This window comes from Notolepis coatsorum (genome assembly GCF_963971535.1).
Source record: "Notolepis coatsorum genome assembly, chromosome: 2".
Lineage (NCBI taxonomy): Eukaryota > Metazoa > Chordata > Actinopteri > Aulopiformes > Paralepididae > Notolepis > Notolepis coatsorum.
The window spans coordinates 156,286,558-156,306,802 of record NC_140166.1 but is presented as its reverse complement, the minus strand read 5'-3'; the positions used below and the strand labels follow the sequence as shown (position 1 = coordinate 156,306,802).

The 20,245-nt window shown below is 43.0% G+C and overlaps 1 protein-coding gene across 1 annotated transcript in view; it reads left to right on the top strand.

Annotated features, from left to right (window-relative positions):
- LOC311223578 (BMP/retinoic acid-inducible neural-specific protein 3-like) overlaps window positions 1–18,871 on the top strand; it is a gene marked incomplete at its 5' end in the record, with an annotated part of 232,234 nt that extends 213,363 nt beyond the window's left edge. Inside the window, 2 exons of the mRNA XM_084308356.1 lie at window positions 15,434–15,779; window positions 17,541–18,871. Of these exons, the coding sequence (XP_084164482.1) occupies window positions 15,434–15,779; window positions 17,541–18,341 (1,147 nt within the window). The 3' untranslated portion in view covers window positions 18,342–18,871. The remainder of the gene's footprint in view (window positions 1–15,433; window positions 15,780–17,540) is intronic.
- Window positions 18,872–20,245: the final 1,374 nt, after the last annotated feature.

Genomic DNA, 20,245 nt, shown 5'->3' with positions numbered 1-20,245 from the left:
GAACTACAACGGCTCCTCCCTTGTCTGCACTTTTGATTATTATTGTCTTGTCTCTTTGTAATGTCCTTAAAGCCTCGTGTTCACCCTTAGATAGATTTTCACATGAGGTATATTTTCTTCTCTTATATATTCTCTCAATATCATCATTCACTAAACGGCAGTAGGTGTCAATAGAGGAATTTCGTTTATTTGGGGGAACAAATTTACTTTGTCCTTTAAAAGGAAAGTTCTTACCCCTAGATCCATCTGCAGTATCAACAGCAGTATCAGTATCACAGATAAGTGGTTCAGATTCCACATGCTCAGATTCAATAGATGTTTCTTTAGGTGCAAAAAAATCTTTGAGTCTTACATTCCTAGAGAATCTGAAAAAATCACATTTTGCATCAAATACATTATCTGTGTGTTTAGAAACAAATGTCTATCCTTTACGACAGAAACTTCATCAGGAGTCAGTGTCTTACTGGATATGTTGATCACATTCTCCTCATCTGTGACTGGGCTCGTGATCTCGTCCAGGGTGGATCTCGTTGGTTTGGTCTTGCCTCTCCCCTTGCCACGCCTGGTCTTCTTGTGTAGCGTCCCCGGCCTCTGTTGTTGGGTTGGGGTCTGGGGTCTAAAAAAGGGTGGGCGTTGAGGGACCCATCCGAAGTGTAGTCACTCTCTGATGTGGCTGGATTACTGCGGTTCGGCCATCTTGGTTTTGGGCGCCCACTTCTTGGAGTTTGCTTCTTCTGCCAGAAGTATACTTCTTTGTTCTTGTAATCTGCCTCATCTCGTTGGAATTTCTTCTGTTTGTTGGCTGTTAGCTTTGCTTCTAGTTCTTTTTGCATCTTCTTAATGTTCTCAATGGTCTCATTGCATTTTGCAATGTCAGTGACTTTCTCTAACAATTCAGAGGTGGTTGTTTCTATATCCTTTCTGATTTTCACTAGATCTGACTTTATCTCATTAACTATCAATGCCATGAGGTCTATTGAACATTTGTTCAAGATCTCAGTCCAGCGTTTGCTGAACTGTTCATTATCTTTACACAGTGTAGGCTGCTTTTGGATCCTTAGTCCTCTTGGTATAATCTTTCTGGCATAATAGTTACAAAGTGTCTTTCGGTGCAGGTCTAACCTGACCTCTTTCTGAGATAAGTGATCTAGTTTCTTTACCATATCATCACTGGTTCCATCTCTTGGCATCATTAAATCTTCTCCGCCATCAAAAATCTCCTCATAGTCTCGTTGAGAAAACTCAAAAGTGGTTGCATATTCCACAGGATCTGCCATTTTCAGACTTTTTGTTTGGCAAGCAGAGTTCTATGTATTTCTTTAGTGAGGTGCTATGTTGTAGGGTGGGGGATCCCAAATAGTATCTATAGTGAAAAATCAACATGCACTCTCTCAAAAAATATTGTTGTGCTGGGAATTGCTCCCCTTAATTGTCATCAGATGAAAAATGTACAATTCCCGCACTCACTTTTTCTCTGCTTTTATTGTCGTCAACGTTTCGGCTATTCAGCCTTCATCAGGACAGTGGCATGAAATAATGAGGTCTCACATTCATTTTATACAATTCCAAGGTCTGTTTTGGTTGATTGCATAACAGGGAGCACCTGTGCCTTCCTGTCAATAAACCAATTGGTTGAGCTTGCACACTGGGTACTGCAGCAAAAAGAGAGACAGAGTTAGAAATGCAATAATTCAACCTCAGAACAAAACATTTTTGAAACATCGAACAGTCATATTTACAACACAATATAGTTTAGCATATTTAATATACAGCAATATGACCGAATCATTGTGAAACATTAAACCATCATCAATGGGATTCAGTGGAACAGTTTACAAACACACACTTAAATCCAGTTCATCATTGAGTCCAAAGGTGGTCCCAAATGTTTGAAGTTCCGTTATCCAATAGGCTTCTCTCTTGAGAAGCATCTGTTTCAGATCCCCCCCACGTCTAGAAAGGACCACTTTTTCAATACCACAGTAACTGAAAGCTGTGATTGGATGGTTGGCATCTTTAAAGTGGATGGCTATAGGGCTATCTGGATTATTATTACGAATAGCTGAACGGTGTTCAGCTATTCGTGTTTTTAGTGCTCTTGTTGTCATTCCAACATAGGCTTTGGAGCAGCTGCATTTTATTAGATAAATGACCCCAGTTGTTGAGCATGTTATAACTCCACGACTCTACCCTACTCTACTCTACTCACTTTAGGTACCTGGTACTTCGTTCCTTTTCCACTGCAGGTACTAATTACTCAGTTTGTCTCTGTGTGGGGAGGCGGGGCCGCTGGTGTACAGCATGAGAGCTCCAGCATAGCTATGTCCGTGAGCTAGGCGCAAGCCAGAGTAAAACACAGTTTTCAATCAATCTATCTATAACAACATTAACGAGACTCTCGTTGTGTCTATTCTGCTAACGCTAACGTTACCTCTCATTGTGTCTATTCTACAAGCTTTAACGTTACCTAGGCTCTCGTGTCTATCTGCTTCGTTAGCATTAGCATTAGGCTAACAACAAGCTGTAACGTTACCAGTCTCGCGTCTATCTGCTAACGTTAGCATTAGGTAATAACCGGTTTAAAATGGATGGTGATTACCTCACGTTGTGTCTATTCTACTAGCATTAACGTTACTAGTACAAACAATCAATAGCGAGTTATATTGATCACGCTATGTACCATAGCCATGCTAAAACGCTAGCACAACATTAGCACCTAACTTAACAACAAGCTTAACAAGTCAGCGATCTTTTTGTGAGACTAAACTCTCCGCTCTGTGGCAAATTGTGTTGATGTCGGTTTTGTTTCATCAATAAATGAGGCAGAATACACAGTGACTGTACCTTTTTTGTTTATTGCACTTGTGCCTGCTGCAAACATAATGAAATCCTACGTGAGACATTAAAGATGGCGGCTTTCTGTTTTTGTGGAGACGCTCCAACAAGTGACGCGTCTCTCTTCTGACCATTCAGTGGTCTGCAGTGTTTCACATGACTTTTCTGGTACCACTTCTACCCGCTTGGAACCTCGACAGAGCAGGGACTAAAAAAGTACCCAAAAAGTACCTGGTACCAAAAAAGGGGCATAAGAGGCTAAGAGGCATAGAAAGATCACAGGATCAAGTTACGCTGCAACAATAGGCGTGTTCGAGATTGGCGAGGCGGACGCAGATCTGCGCCGTTTTTACTATGGCCTCGCCAAGCGCGTTGCATGACTGTTGTCGTCCGAATGTCGTCCGACTTGCTCTGGAAATCTGACGAGGCGAGCCGCGGAAATCTCACGGGAGCCAGCCACGCGCAGCCTTCAGAGTGAGGCGCCACAGTACCTCTCACCGACTGCTCCACGCAAATCCATGATGGGAAGCCACTTGCTATCGTTGCGCAAAGCGCCTATTGGCTCAGAAAGGTTGTCACCTGGTTGTCACCACCAGCCACGCCCACAAGAGGAAGTTATGAGGCGTTTGATTGATTGATTGAAAACTGTATTACCGATTGCAGAATGGGTACAATACAGTACGGGTCCCATCTACCCGTCTATCAGATATATTCATTATTATTATTATTGGATACAGGAGTTTGGGTACCAAGAGCTTCCTCAAATAAAGTTATCATCATCATGATAAACTTCAAGCTGTCAGACACCAAATTATTTTTATCAGAGTAATGAATGCTGTCTTAATAACCATCTTTGCAATGGAGTTTATATCAAAATAACAATATATCAACCCCCCTGAACAAATGGTGATTGCTTCTTCAAGTCGATTCTACAGACGGACTGTTTCTATCATCGGAATTAAATAATTACAATGATAATAAATACAACAATTACGTTTTGCATTTATAGTCATGACTCAATGAGCAATCTGAGCATTACCGCTCTATGTACAGTACTCCTCTAAGCAATCTGGCTCTCAGTTAACCCAATCGCTAGATAGATTAACAAATTCCATATAAATCTATAGTTCATTAACGATGCAGCAGCTGAGCTGATACTGTATCCCGCACACACACACACACATGCGTCATCTGTTTTGCCTCAATATATACTGTATATATAATATATATATATATATTGATGCAAAACAGAATTATTCAGCAGTGTGTGTGTGTTGTGTGTGCGTGCACGCTGTGGTGGCCAGGAGCGTGCAACAAGATGGTATACATGATGGATTATGAATAGTATTCCACTGTACATTTGAATCTAATCTAATTTTGCATGCGGCTATCGCATTATAATGAGCTGGACAGGTGTGTATGTGTGTGTGGTAACGTGAACGCGTATCTGACATGCGAGACTAGGCGAGAGGCTGTCGTCAAATCTGAAGTGTCCGCCTTTTTAACTCCTCCCCCGGCTGCACTCGTCTACTCTAGTCTACTTTCGAGGCAAGCCGAAATCTATCTCGAACATGCCTAATCTCTCCGTGCTGCTCAGACCGTATTGTCTCTCTCTCTCTGCTCAGACCATATGGTCTCTCTCTCTCTGCTCAGACCGTATGGTCTCTCTCTCTGCTCAGACCGTATGTGTTATGTAGTACGTCCGTAGTATTTTGTATGTAAGTAGAGGTGTAGTAATAAGACTCAGGAAGCAGGATTACTCGTTAGCCTTTTAGTCAAGCACGTTAGGTTACAGCATGGTACAGCAGGGTTTCATCATACAGCATGTGTACTCTTCTTCTGCACTTCCTGTAGGCATAACATCATTCTCTTAACTACGCCCCATGTGGAGACTCTTGGGAGTACAGCTTCACCTGTAATGTTAGAGAACATAACATCTCCTTTTTCTGTGAAAAGAAGCTTACTTGCTACTCAGCATTATGCAAATTTAGAACTTTTGCTTTTTCACTTTCTTAAGTAAACTGAACCAACAGTCAGTATCATAAACGGGTAACTCAAGGTAAACATTAAACAAAGGGAGCACAGGTTATTCAAACCTTCAAGATATAATTATATATGCTCAACGAACTCTTAATTCTCACTCAGTGTGCAACAAAGTCCTGATGCCAACTAGGCTTGTTTCTTGCACGCGACTGTGCTGGAGTGTGACTGCTGAGCGCTGTCAGGGCAGGGCGGATCCCTAAGTCAGGCTCATCTGGAGTGTTCGAAGTGTGAGCCAGACGGGATGTGTTCCATTTCTTTCCATCACTGAGCAGAAAGGTGCTTTTGCCAATCTTCTTTTTCACTGTCATTGGTGCACTGTATCTCGAGTGTGCTTTGGGGACGTGATGTGGCGTTCTAATCCTGACTCTCTCCCCCTCCCGAAAAACAGGTGCACGAGCGCCACGCTTAGCATCTGTGTAGCGCTTCATTTTGGCTTGCTTGTTTTGGACCGTTTCTCTCACAGTCTCGTCCTGTGCACTCACAGTAGGCTGCAAGGGCAGTACGTCCAGTTTTTTTGCACATTTTACGACCGTAAAGCAGTTCATGTTGTGAAACGCCAGTGGTGGCGTGGGGAGTGGCTCTGTATATTTGCAGACAACCCAACACAGCCTCTTTCCACAGTTGAGACTGCTGGATCGCTGTCTGAATGCAACTCCTCAGAACACGATGGAAGCGTTCGACAGCACCATTCGCCGCCGGATAGTAAACTGAAATCCGATCGTGAGCAATGTCTCTTTCCTTGAGGTACTCGGCGAAGGCTGCTGATGTGAATTGAGGCCCATTGTCTGTGACGACGCTCTCTGGGTTACCATGGCGACCGAACACAGAGCTTAGGAACATGCTTACATCCGTAGTTGTACCGTTGTGAGAAAAGGCTACCTCTGGCCACTTAGAATAGTAGTCCGTCAGTGTGATCGCGTAACGGCAGGCTGGCACAGCTGACTCGAAGGGCCCGACTATGTCGAGGCCTAGCTTCTTCCACGGGCCGTCTGGCAGTGGAACTGGCTGTAGTGGTGCAAAATAAATCTTGGCCGTCTTGTCATTAGACTGACAAGAGACACATTTGGATATGTCGGCCTGAACCTGAGCGTCCATCTTCGGCCACCAATAGAGATCCCGCAGACGCTGCTTAGTGCGTACGACCCCCTGGTGGCTCTCGTGTGCCAGTGTGAGAAATGTATGGCGTAAAGTAACTGGTGCGATGAGGCGGTTGCCTCTGAGGACGTAATTGTCCTTGATTGACAGTTCCTCTCTGATCTTGAAGTATGCGATCAGATCTTGGCTCACTGATTTCGCTGAGTGAGGCCAACCCCTGTTAATCTGACCACGCAGTGCAGTCACTTCAGGGCAGGTAGAGCTCCGCTCTGCCGCTCCGCTCTGCGGCTGCCGCGGGGCGTGTCGCAGCCAATCAGGGAAAACGCAGAAGCACTCGGCAGCACTCTTCCGCTGGGAATAAGCTATAGGCTTCCTGTAGGCATAACATCATTATCTTAACTACGCCCCATGTGGAGACTCTTGGGAGTACAGCTTCACCTGTAATGTTAGAGAACACAACAGTATGGTCTCTCTCTCTGCTCAGACCATATGGTCTCTCTCTCTGCTCAGACCATATGGTCTATCTCTCTCTCTGCTCAGACCGTATGGTCTCTCTCTCTGCTCAGACCGTATGGTCTCTCTCTCTGCTCAGACCGTATGGTCTCTCTCTCTGCTCAGACCATATGGTCTCTCTCTCTGCTCAGACCGTATGGTCTCTCTCTCTCTCTCTGCTCAGACCGTATGGTCTCTCTCTAATCTACAGATGTATATATATATATATATATATATATATATATACGGTAAGAATATATATATATATATGGTATATATACTGTAGCATTATTGTACATGCTATCATGCAGAGTTGTACGAGTTATATGCAAGTATATTCAGACAGATGGGTATGTATATATATTAGAGCTGGGCATAGATAATTTTTTTTAATCTAGATTAATCTACCTGCAATCCTGGAATTCATCTAGATTAAAAAAAAGAAAAAAAGTCTGCCGAAGGTGTTCAAAATAGGTGTGTTCTACCCAAATAATGACCAGAGGAGGAGATTTATCCTCTCCTCTTCATCTGAGGAGTCACTAGCTGTTCTATCTCCTTGTTCAACAGCATGAACATGTCTCTTCTTTTTGTAATTTCCAGTTTATTTTAAAACCAGATTTATCGTAATTTTCTGTGCCCTTCCTTTGATGCCATTAACATTGTTACACTGATATTGACAGCTCTCTCCAGTGTCAAATCACTCTCTGTCAGTTTCTTCTGTGAACATTCATTTCTTAATCCACAGACAAACCTGTCTCTCAATGTGTCTTTTAGTGAATCTCTAAATTCACAATGCTGCTGACTGGTTGCTCACACACAGACTGCTGCAGAAGCAGGTTTCTCAACAAATTCAGTGCAAGCTCAGTGTAACAGTTCCATGAATGAATGAATGAATGAATGAATGAATGAATGAAAACGTTATTTAACAGATTGCAGAATGGGTACAATACAGTACGGCTCAATACATACAATTGTTAAGGGGATGCAGACCAGAGAAAGACGTTTGTCTTGTTTACATCAGGGTCCCCCATTTTCATTTATTTGCTCCACATTGTCATTAGCCCCTTTCGTGACTGTGATGCACTGAGTGAATCCACAGTCACTTGCTCCTCAATAGGAAACCAACCTAGATTTACCATGAAGGACTGGTTCTGGCCGAACCGTTCGTTATACAAGAATCACAGAGAAATTACAAAGGTACTCACAGTTGCACGAGGATTTCGGACAGAGATAAGGGATGGTGCGCATGCGCTAGCTGTGATCACCCAACGGCGGAAATAATGCCATTTTGAGCAGTTTATAAAAATTATTTATAATGTTTATTAGCAACGCAGAGCTTTCAAACCATCCCGTATCTCTGTCCGAAACCCTTGTACAACTGTGAGCACCTTTGAAACGTCTCTGTGATTCTTGTATAACGAACGGTTCAGCCAGAACCAGTCCTTCATGGTAAATCTAGGTTAGTTTCCTATTGAGGAGCAAGTGACTGTGGATTCACTCCGTGCATCACAGTCACGAAAGGGGCTACATTGTCATCAAACGGTCCAATATTTCCAATAACCCAAGCCATTTCTGTTGTAAACACTCACGATAGTCCAGTCGATCCTTCCTTTAGTGTGTAAAGTGGATTTCCTCCTCTTGTAGATGTTTCCCAGTGCCGCCCGTATGAACGTGAGCTAACATGCTAACTCGCTAACGTTAATAATGTAAACAAGGCTTGCAACGGACTTCTTTTTTCTTGCATTGCGCAGATTCAGACGTCCTCATCGCCGAATTGTGTTATATCCTGAGGACTTCTTAACCTCACCTGTATAACAATGATTACCGGACCACTACTTTAGTTTAACACATTATTCTGACTACAGCTCCGGTAGTGCAATCACTTCCTGGTACCACAGCTGGGAACTACGGCAAGTATTTAAGGACAATACAGACCCAACGTTGAGAAAAAGATTAACGGCGTCAATTATATTATCGCGCGACACTAGTCTCGCGATAACGCAGCACGTTAACGCCGTTAACGGCCCAGCTCTAATATATATATATATAGTGTATATGCTGTAAATATAAATATATAAATGTATATATTATGACGAGCCTGGTGGTGTTCAGACTCGTCACGGTTAAAAAACAAACAAGTTCAAATGTCTACACAAGTGCAATATCAATCAATACGAATATTTATTGATTTCAGGCAGAATATAGTTCGATGGGCAAATAGAATGGTCGTAATACAGTCCGATGGTCAAAACACAAAACAGGCTCTCGTACAAAAAAAAAGGATTGTTCAATACTCAGAGTGGTCATCCGGTCCAGGGTCAGTACACAAGGGGGTTTCTCAGCCAGTCTAGGGTCCAGTACACAATTAACACCTCCTCGCCTCCACCTCTCCTCTCACTACCTCTCACTGTCACAAAACTCAGAATATAACAATCTCTCTCTCAATGCAACAACTCCAACCTCACCTCTACTCAACTCACCTCTCACTAACCTAGTGTATTTGTAGCGTGTGTGTCTGGGGTGTGTGCGTGTGATATGTGGGTGAACTAATGTGTGAACAGGTGTGTTCTATCAGTACTAATCAGCTACCTAATTGTTTCCACTCCTTACCTGGCAGTAATATCTCCCGTCCTTCACATATCCATGAGAGGGGGGGTGATATCTGCCACAATATATATATATATATTAGTGCTGTCAATCGATTAAAATATTTAACTCGATTAATCGCATGATTGTCCATAGTTAACTCGCGATTAATCGCAAATTTATCTCATTTTTATTTTTTATTTTTTTTCTACCTTAAACAGATATTTTTCAAGTTCCAAGTTTTAATACTCTTATCAACATGCAAGTCAACAAATGCTTGCTTTATGCAGCCATTTAACACAAAAGGATGACCCTCATGCATTGCAAATTTGCATCAAATTCAAAACAGAGTGATGCACAAAATAACTTAAAAGAAAATAATAATTTAAAACAATGAATAAAGTGCATGAAATAATAGGGGAAAGAAAACATTAGGAACTTGTTACATTCACCCACACAAGGGCTGAGAACTCACCCCCCCCCCCTCTCTCTCTCACACACACACTCTCACAGCTCTCTTTCTCTCTTGCCCCTTCCTCATCTCTCTCACCCCCCTCTCTTTCTATATATATCTCACACACACACACACACTTCAGAAACAAACATAGTATCAATGAGAGCATCAATAATACACCTGAGTGAAGTCTAGTAAAAAAAATTAAATAAAAAGTAAAAAAATAAATTCTTTAAAGTTAATCGTGAGTTACAAAAAAAATCGGGCAATAACGCGTTAATACCGTGTTAACTTTGACAGCCTTAATATACATATATGTACATGCATGTACATGTATGTGGTAGGTAGTTATGATTATTTTGATAATTGTGATTACAGTGTAGGACAGTTGTAGACAGTGAAAGCAGTAGGTAGGTATACATTGAGTATAGGCAATGGAATTCAAAGTTCATACAGTATGGGTAACAGAGCCTATAAGCAATGGAGTTCAGGGTTTATATGGTATGGGAGTGGCTGTCATCGTGGTACAGAGTTCAGAGAGATGACAGATGAGGGAAAGAAGCTGTTCCTGAGTGCTTGACTTGGAGCGGAGATTCCTATAGTGCTTCCCAGAGGGGAGGAGGGCAAACAGTCCATGATTGGGATGAGAGGTGTCCTTGACGATGCTGTGTGCCTTCCTCAGACACCATGTGTGATGGATAGACTAGCAGGGAGTGATGCACCGTTAATGCTTTGGGCGGTTTTCACCACCCTCTGCAGTGATTTCCGTTCTGAGGCAGTGGAGTTGCCGTACCAGACTGTAATGCCATTGGTGAGTATACTTTCTATGGCACACCGATACAAGTTCATCAGAATCTGAGGAGATTCTCAGTCTCCTCAGGAAGAAGAGGCGCTGGTGAGCCTTCTTGACCAGCGCTGAGGTCTTAAGGGTCCAAGAGAGGTCCACTGAGACACACAATTGTCTTCCTGAAGTCCACAATGAGCTCCTTGTTTATTTTGGTGTTGTGGGCCAGTGACTCATCGTTGTTTTTGATGAGGCCCACCACCGCTGTGTCGTCTGCAAACTTTATAATGCTGTTGGTGCCACGTATAGGAGTGCAGTCGTGGGTGAAGAGGGAGTAGAGGAGGGGGCGAGTGCTTGAGGGAAGGAAAGCAGTGAAAATGGAACACACTACAGTCGTGTCTGCTGCTGGAGGATATTTGCCACCACATTATGTTTGCTGGCCAGACTAGGCTCTCAAATGCTTTGGCAATATTTCATAAAATACTCTCTTTACATTATTGACCCAGGTTGAAATGCTGTTGCATACTTTGTGTATAATTAGTGATGATCACTTTCCCACAGATGAACTTTTGCCTTTCTACTGTGATAATTTCTGCACTATTTGTTGCCTATATCTTGCGTTACAAAAACAGATAAACTTTTGTTTGACAAATAACAAAATACACTTCCCAGACTGTGGCTTATTTGTCTCGTCTGGACTCTTATTAAAGAGATTAGCAGATGATCTTTAGTCTGCATATCTTCCTCTTCTGCAATATTAGATCGATGTAAAGTGATTATGACAACACTTGTTATATTAAAACGTTCATAAAAAACGTGCATAAGCCTATACAAAGATAATTGATTTGCGCTGCTTAGATTCATACACTTTTTAGCACCACAGGCAAGGACAGCTCCAATTTACAATGCAACTTTGAGGCTGTCCCTTAGGCAACTGCTAAGATTTGATTTTATTAGGAGAATTACACGTATCATACATAACATTGAAGTATCATGACCCTGCACTCCAGAGGATTGCACTTAAAAGCATTACACTTATTTTCCAAAGTGGTCCTCGATGGAAAACATAAAAAACAGTAAAAACACAATAAAAAAACACAATACCAATAAAAACAAAACACAATAAAAAACAAACACAATAAAACAAGACATAAAATACGTTTTGTACCCTGCACTACACTAAGAGAAGATGGAAACTGTTTTTTATCTCAAACCTACACTTCTTCCCAAAGAAGCACCTTTACTTTTGTTTAAAAAAACTCTTTAGTCTGGCGTTGCTTGATATGCATAGGCAGGCTGTTCCATATGGTGATACCAGTGTAAAATAATGAGTTTCTGGCCGTCTTTACACAAGGAACACAGCAGGACATAATGCTGGCTCTTGTGTTACGGTGGTGTTTGTTTCTTACCATGGTATAGTCTGGTAAACATTTTTTAAAAGGTACACTTTAGAAACCTTCTTACAATCTTTTTTTTGTGATCACAATAAAAAAAAATTATTTAACACATTCGGCGCCAGACCCGAGATATCCCGGGTTAACTCACCATGCGTTGGGCGCGAGACCCGAGATATCTTGGGTTTTGGTCGTTATTTCTTTTATTCAATATTTGTATTCATTTCAGGCACACGGACCTCGGGGTTACCATATAGGAAATCATTCTGAGATCGCCAGAGTGCAATACCGGCCGCATCCTGCTAGGTGGCAGTATCGCCCACCCTTTGAAACCCTCCTTCACACCGGGTGTCACACTTAAATCCCTCCGGGCGCTATATTTTGGGTGAGGCAAGTCTAGCGGTTCACCCGATCACATTGAAACGTGTCCAATGACCCTCCATGCATGTGGGTGCCGGATTATGTCGAGGACACGATGGACACCAATACTGGAAATCGTGATCAGACATTTGGAATATTCTTTTTGGAATATCCTCTGATCAAAGGTAAGGATTATCTAACGTCAATTCCAGCTTGATCGTACAATGTTTTCATATCGATCCAGCTGATCAGCGTGTGGTGTTCAAAACGAATGCCGTTGCTGGCCATCAAAGCATAAAAAAACTACCCACCCCCCCTTTCATGCATTCATGATGAAACATAATACCTATTATATACATTTAATTTGGAAATAGTACCGTGTCCAGGCAATAAATGCCAACGCTTATAGTAGAATTCACGTAGCGCCCTATAACTCAGCTTTTCAGGAATTATCCCGGATCACTCCTAAACTATACAATATTCACCACGGGATAACGCGCAAACGTATACATGACATGTTCTTCTCTTTTTTGCATGTTCGACGGAAGAAAGTCAGTCAAATGACCATAGTATTGCCTTCATAGCTATAATATAGAATATAGATATAGCTCTCCAAACATAGTGACACACAGTGAAAATATGCTATGGAAACCTGGCGCGTTACCTACAAGGATGAGGCTAATGGCCGGCGCCAAATGTGTTAACATGTGACAGACACAACAACACACAATACAATAACAATAATGATAACAATTAAAATAAGACATAAGACATAACAAATTAAATTAAATCAGATACATTATAGTACAATACATTCAAAACAATGACATTGGGAACACAAGACAGGGAGAATATATACAATACAAATAATTTTTTTTTATAATAATAAATTATAATGCTAAAAGGCATTTCTTCCCCCAATCCCACCCCAGGACCTCTCAGGACCGAGCACCCCGACCTCGCCTGCTGCTAGATCATGGATTTTACTCTCTCAGATGCCGATGCCCACAACCTAATATTAGATTATTTGACTCCAATTACCCGCGCTGTGGAGATCTCTAAATAAATGACATCATAAAATACAAGAATGTTAACACTTTAACTGCCGGAAGACGCTTTTAGGCGTCCTTCCCCGCCATGCTCAAGTTGCCGAAGACGCCGTAACTCGTCTTTGATATCAATATTTCAAAAATCTGTGATCGGAATCATATTTCCTTTCCGGGGGCCCTGAGACACAAGTGTGATCTCCTCTCAATCCTCTAGCGGTTCAAGACCGCCATCTGGTGGCCGATCGGCAGATCGAAAAAACGGATGTTACCTTTAACCCGGTAGGACTCACTCCATATGGGGTCCGGGCACTCGCTAGTGTTAGAGAGACTCAGTCTTCACACAGTGAACATCGATCGCTGCAAATAACTCGAAAAAACAACATGATTTGGACGTATATATTATTATACAACCTGGAAATGGACCGGATATTTCTATATCCCATAATAGGAAAATGTCTGTTCCACACTCATCGCCCAACGGCGCGAGGAAGATACGGTAAGATTCAGCGTTATTTTTCAATGTGTACGATACGAACTGCTATGATGAACATTTGACCCACATTAGATGAATGGTATAACGCTGCCCACGGAATTATAAACGCCCCCTCGGCCATCCGGTCAACATCAGATTACGTGTAGTAACTTCCAGAAGTACGTCCAGTTGGATTTTTTTATATCGCGCCGATTGCTATCAAACTGTATTTGATCATCAATATAATGCATTTGGGGCTATAAATCACGTTCTGGAGAAAGCTGCAGAAAGAGATGAAAACATACTTATACTTTAGATCATATTTTAGTATGAATATGTGAATGAAAAAGTTTAACGTTGCTTCACCCTGAACAATACATATAGGACATTGAATGGGCCCTAATAATGGCAATTTAGCAATAAAATTTAAAAAGTTATAGCCCTGCAAAGAAGGGGAATTTCTCCATAGACAAATAGAGCCGGCAACCTATGGTATATCATGAATTTAGCCTTAGGCAATCAAAGTGTTAAAGCCCAATTAATTATTTTAGGTTTGTCTGGCTTTTGGCTGCTGTAAGTCCCGCTAAAACAAGTATTTTTTTCCGTATAGGAGCCTGCAGCTGAGAGATATCATTCAGTAGTAGTGGCGTTGTTGATAGTGGTATTGTCAAATCACATACAGTATGTCTGAAAGCTTATGGCCCTCGAAAATCGAGCGACCGGTGGGCATTCCCAGAACATGTGCAGATAAGTGCCAGTGGCCCCCAGAGTGCACAGCGTGCACCGGGAGTCAGCCACAAGACCCATCATACACAGTTTCCTAGGGGTGAGATATGTTCTATGAATATAGTTAAAGTGTACTTGTTGCTGATTGGGGTTACGGGAGGCCAGTGTAATATCACCCCAATCAAACTCAGGGTCCAGTTCTGGAATGTCTTCCCGCCAAATTGTATCTAAGGGAAGGTTCTTGTATGTGGACTCGAGTGTATAAAAGTCTAAAACGAAGCCCCTTGAGGTTGTTCTGTCTCCGATGAGTCTAAAAAAGGGGTGTCGATGTAGTGGCTGACCCCACGGGACCCCATGCGCCCTCAATTGTAAATAAAAGAAAAAGGAGGCGCCGGGTCTTGAAATGCGCCAAGGCCGGTCCTATCATAAACATCCCCCAGAGTGTGGATTCCTCTCCCCTTCATACAATCTTGAGATACAACAAAACCCAACTGTGACCTTTTCAAATGTTCATTGTAATAGGATCAGCCGATACATTTTATTATGTATTTGCAATCATATTTGTTTCATATTCATCGCACAAATCTCGATTTGTGTCTCACTTACTTTTTTAATGTATAATTCTCTCTTGTTCTCTCTCTTCCTCTAACTCTATCTCTCTCTTCCTCTAACTCTATCTCTCTCTCTAACTCTATCTCTCTATTTCTCTCTTCTTCTCTCTCTCCCTCTAACTCTCTCTCTCTCTCTCTCTCTCTTCCTCTAACTCTATCTTCCTCTAACTTTATCTCTCCCCCTCTCTGTCTCTCTCTCTCTCTCTCCCTCTAACTCTCTCTCTCTCTCTCTCTCTCTCTTCCTCTAACTCTCTCTCTTCATCTAACTCTCTCTCTCTTCATTTAACTCTCTCTCTCTCTCTTCATCTAACTCTCTCTCTATCTGTCTCTCCTCTAACTCTCTCTTCCTCTAACTATCTCTCTCTCTTCATCTAACGCTCTCTCCCTCTCTTCCTCTGTATCTCTCTCTCTCTCTCTCTCTCTCTCTCTCTCTCTCTCTCTCTCTCTCTCTCTCTCTCTCTCTCTCTCTCTCTCTCTCTCTCTCTCCCCCCCCCCCCCCCCCAACCCAACACCTCCCTCTGTCTGTCCCCAGGCCTCAGTCCTACTGGCTCAGCCATTTCCAGTCTCTCCTCTACTGCTCCGAGAACAACCAGCTGGGGACGTTCTCGGCGGAGCTCAGCAGCTGCACGTGCCGCTACGACCACAGCCCCTCCTGTCAGCTCCCTCCACCCTGCGCCGTCGGGGAGGGCCCAGCGTGTGCCGCCTGCGCGCCAGACAACCGCACACGCTGCGGGAGCTGCAACCCCGGCTACTCGCTGACGGCCGGGGCCTGCCGGCCCATGGTGGCGGACTCCACGGAGAACTACCTGGGGTTTGAAACAGACCTCCAGGACTTGGAGCTGCGCTACCTACTGCAGAGATCCGACCGCAGGCTCGAGGTATAGTTTTTATTTTTAAACCGCTTGTTTAACCTTGTTGCGTTGACTGGGAATTAAGTTATCTTTGGCAAGCGAGAGCCTGGAGACGTTGCAGGGGTGAGAGAAGGGAGCATGGCGCGTTAGATACGGGAGCTACTCAGCGCCACAGAGGCTTGTGCTTTCAGTGAGTTGAGTGAGGAACTCCACTGTCTTTTTTTATCCAGCTTTGTACCGAAAATCTCTACGATCAATAATGTGGTTGTGGACTGAGATCGCGTGGCCGCCGGTGATGTGGAATTAATGAACGATTAATGATTAATAAACTCAACACCCCGGTAATACCAGACATTTTACAAAATGATGCACAATACAGTACTAATGTATAATCACCTGTACATTGTATATTACTTTTGCACTTTACTGTTACATTTGCACTCTGGTTGGATGCCAAACTTATTTTCGTTGTACTGTACTTGTGCTGTATGATAACGATACATTTGAATCTAATCCAATCTAATACATTTTCAGTGAGTATCCATTTGTTGGACAGACAGAGTTGACGTTATTTAAAAATAAACCAACAGACAGTAATATCATTATATCTGTTCATTGATCAATGTAGCTGGAGCCATTACATACTAGGCTAGATGATTTGGGGATCATCACTATGTTCCCCGGGTTCTATGTTCCCCGCTTTGATTGATTAATAGATTGAAAATTGTATTAATTTTTATTATTTTATTAATTATTAATGTCCACGTTGTTTCGAACGGTTAAGCTTAGGCCCTCTTTCGAACTGGTTAAGGTTAGAGTTTGGAATCAGGGCTGGTGGTCTAAAATTTTCAATCAATCAATCAATCAAAGCGGGGAACATAGAACCCGGGGAACATAGGACCCGGGGAACATAGACATGCTCCCAGGATTTGTATAGTCAACTTTGATTGGCAAACATTTGCAGATCGTTTATTTTTTTTGGCATTCGACTAAGCGGTTGGCAGTCGACTACGGCTCTTTTCGATCGATTAGTCGACTATTAGTGAGCCCTAAAACATACTGCTGCTGGTCTGGACTGATCCTCTGAGCTCCTCTCCAGCAGAGCTTCCGCCAATTTTAAAAGAGGCTGAGGTAGATACAGATGAAGCTCTTTGGATTCGGTGCTCTGCTCTGCCCTTCTACCGCCCTCTTCATTCTTGTGCGCCACGCTGGTTAAAATTATTTTCATAACATGGTTGCGGTTCTGTTATATGCCGCCAGGAGGCGCAAAGTCAAGTTGGAATTATATCATTATATCCATCCATCCGACGGCCTGTCACATATTTGTGGTTAAAGATTTGTGGTTAAAGCTGGTGATTATTTTTCAGACGGCTGTTGGGCCATTTACTTCATTAAATTAATTTGTCTGAACAGTATATTTTAATGGAGAGCACCTCTGTGTGTGTGTGTGCGTCGCATCATTGACGGCCTAATAGCTTCATGTAGCCTACATTATAAAACTGGTGATTATAGTCTCACGATTGACTTCATTGAATTCATTTGTGTGTTATATATTGTACACTACAGACATGGACAGATATATACAGTACAAGTGTTCAAGTTGCGTGTGTTGTAATGACTATTATTAATTTGAATAATGAATAATGGTCAGTTGCTCTTTTTATATCTTGCAGTAGTTCAGTGGTACATTGATACTATATGTACAGTATGTCTACAGTAATTATGTTCTCTGTGTATGTGTGTGTATGTACGTATGTGTGTGTGTGTGTGTGTGTGTACATCCATTAGGTCCACGCCATCTTCATCAGCAACGACATGCGTCTCAACAGCTGGTTCGACCCGTCCTGGAGGAAGCGGATGCTGCTGACGCTGAAGAGCAACAAGTACAAGTCCAACATGGTCCACATGCTGCTGGGTGTGTCCCTCCAGATTTGCCTGACCAAGAACAGCACGCTGGAGCCCGTCCTCACCCTCTACATCAACCCGTTCGGCGGCAGCCACTCGGAGAGCTGGTACATTCCCGTCAGCGAGAGCGAGGGCTTCCCCGACTGGCAGGCCAACAAGCTGGACCTGCCGCTGGAGTGCTACAACTGGACCCTGACGCTGGGGAACAAGTGGAAGACGTTCTTCGAGACCATCCACATTTACCTCCGGAGCCGGATCAAGACGCAGGGTGGTGGAGCCTCGTCGTCGTCTCAGGGGAACGACAGCAGCGTCTACTACGAGCCGCTGGAGATGGCGGACCCAGCCCGGAACCTGGGCTACATGAAGATCAACAGCATCCAGGTGTTCGGCTACAGTATGCACTTTGACCCGGAGGCCATCCGCGACCTGATCCTGCAGCTGGACTACCCGTACACCCAGGGCTCCCAGGACACGGCCATGCTGCAGCTGCTGGAGATCCGCGACCGGGTGAACCGGCTGTCCCCGCCGCCGGGGCAGCAGAGGCTGGACCTGTTTGCCTGTCTGCTGCGGCACCGGCTGAAGCTCACCGCCAGCGAGGTGGTGCGCATCCACGGCTCCCTGCAGGCCTTCAGCGCGCGGCTGCCCAACTCCCTGGAGTACGAGACCACCAAGCTGTGCAGTTAACAGCCGCTGGGTGGGCGAGCGGGGGAACTCCTGGAACGTCGACAGGCCGGGCGTCGGCACGGCCTAACTATAACCGACGTGCCGAGTTTGTACTCGGGTGCACAATGGTTTAAGCCGTTATTCTTTAACTCTGCGGATTTTCCGTGCTACTGAACTGTGTGGTTAACCGCGGTGGGGCCGCTTGTGGACAGCTGGAGAATGTACTTACTTGGTTGTTTTGTTTCTTGTTGTGTGCGGCAAGAACTTTAAATTATGCCTAAAATGAACTGAATCGCAACGTCGAGATTACACAACAGTTAACAGCGAATGAACAAAACATTTAAAAGAAGAAAAAAAAGTATCTATACAGTAGAAATTCAGATAAAGCTACATCAAGTCAACCATCCTGTTTAAATATGGCCCTGCTCATTTATACTGTAAAGTACTGAAGCCAAATGAATGGACATTTTAAGATAAACACGGTACAGTATGTTTGTTTGTAATTTTTATATATGTTCTTTTTGCTTCAGTGACAGTGCACTTTCCATGAAGACCAGAATAGAATGTCCAGTTTTTGTAGATAAATGGTTATTAAAACATCATGTTATAACAGACTCCAGATGTGGGCGATATTTTTCAATTTGCTTTAATTTTTCAATCAAAGAACGAAAAATACACTTTGAAGAGGCTATTGAAACTAATTAGATCAGAGTGAATTAAATGACGGGTCATACAATTATCAGGAACCTACAGTGTCTCTAACAATATTATTACTCGTCATACTTAACTCATTGGCTGCCACGCTGTTTCCGGGATATGGCTATGTGCTGCCACGCATTAAACCAATGAAGTCCGTCACCTTGTTTGCAGGGCTATAACTATATTCTATATTATAGCTATGGATGCAATACTATGGCCCATTTGACATCGAGCACTGTATCTATCGTTCAATATGTGAAAAAGAAAAAAATATTCCATCCATACATTCCCGTTTTATACCGTGGTGAATATAAGTTTGGTTTTAGAGCGGTCTAGGGTAATTCCTGGGAGGCTAGTAATAGCCTGCGACGTGTATTATACTAAATCCATTGGCATTTCGTCCCTACACACACTACAATAAAAAATTAAAATGCATATGGTCTGTATTATGTTCCATCATGAATGCATGAAAGGGGGGGGGGGGTCGTTTCTGATTAATTGATTGTCAATAACGGAATTCGTTAGTACAACAACATACGCTTATCAAGGCGATGGCTATGGTTGAAATTGACGTTAAATTGCTCTTACCTGTGGCCGGTGGGATTCCAAAAATATTCCAATTATTTGATTGCCATCTGGTAGATCGTATGTCCATTTGGCCCCCGACATAACCCACCACAGCATAATGAATCGGGGGTCCTGAAAACTTTTTATGCGATCGGGTGAAGCCCTAAGTTCAGGTTATTAGAAAAGAGCGCCCGGAGGCATTTCATTGACGCACAGCCCAATACACAAGGTTTAAAATGGTGCTCGATACCGCCGCGGCCGGTATTGAACGTTAGCGATCTCAGACTCAGCCCCATGATAACACCAGGCTCCCTGGATGGATAATGAATGGAAATATCGAATAAAAGAAATAACGAGCAAATAACGAGTATACTTGTTGTTGGCGTTCAACGATTGGCGGCCAATAACGAGTTTAATCGTTGTTGGCAGAGAAAGAGTTAAAGGTGCTATCAATAACATTTGTATGTAGAGTAATCATTCAAAATAAATAATACATCCACAGAGCCTTTAGAAAGGTGCAGAATAAAATTATGACTTTTCCCCCCAAAACTATTTTGATTCGTTTAACAATTTTTAGCGGGTCCGAAATGTATGTTGTTGTTTACATGTTGCAGACATGTATCCCCCTCCCTACTTCCCATTTTCCTCACGTGGAATGC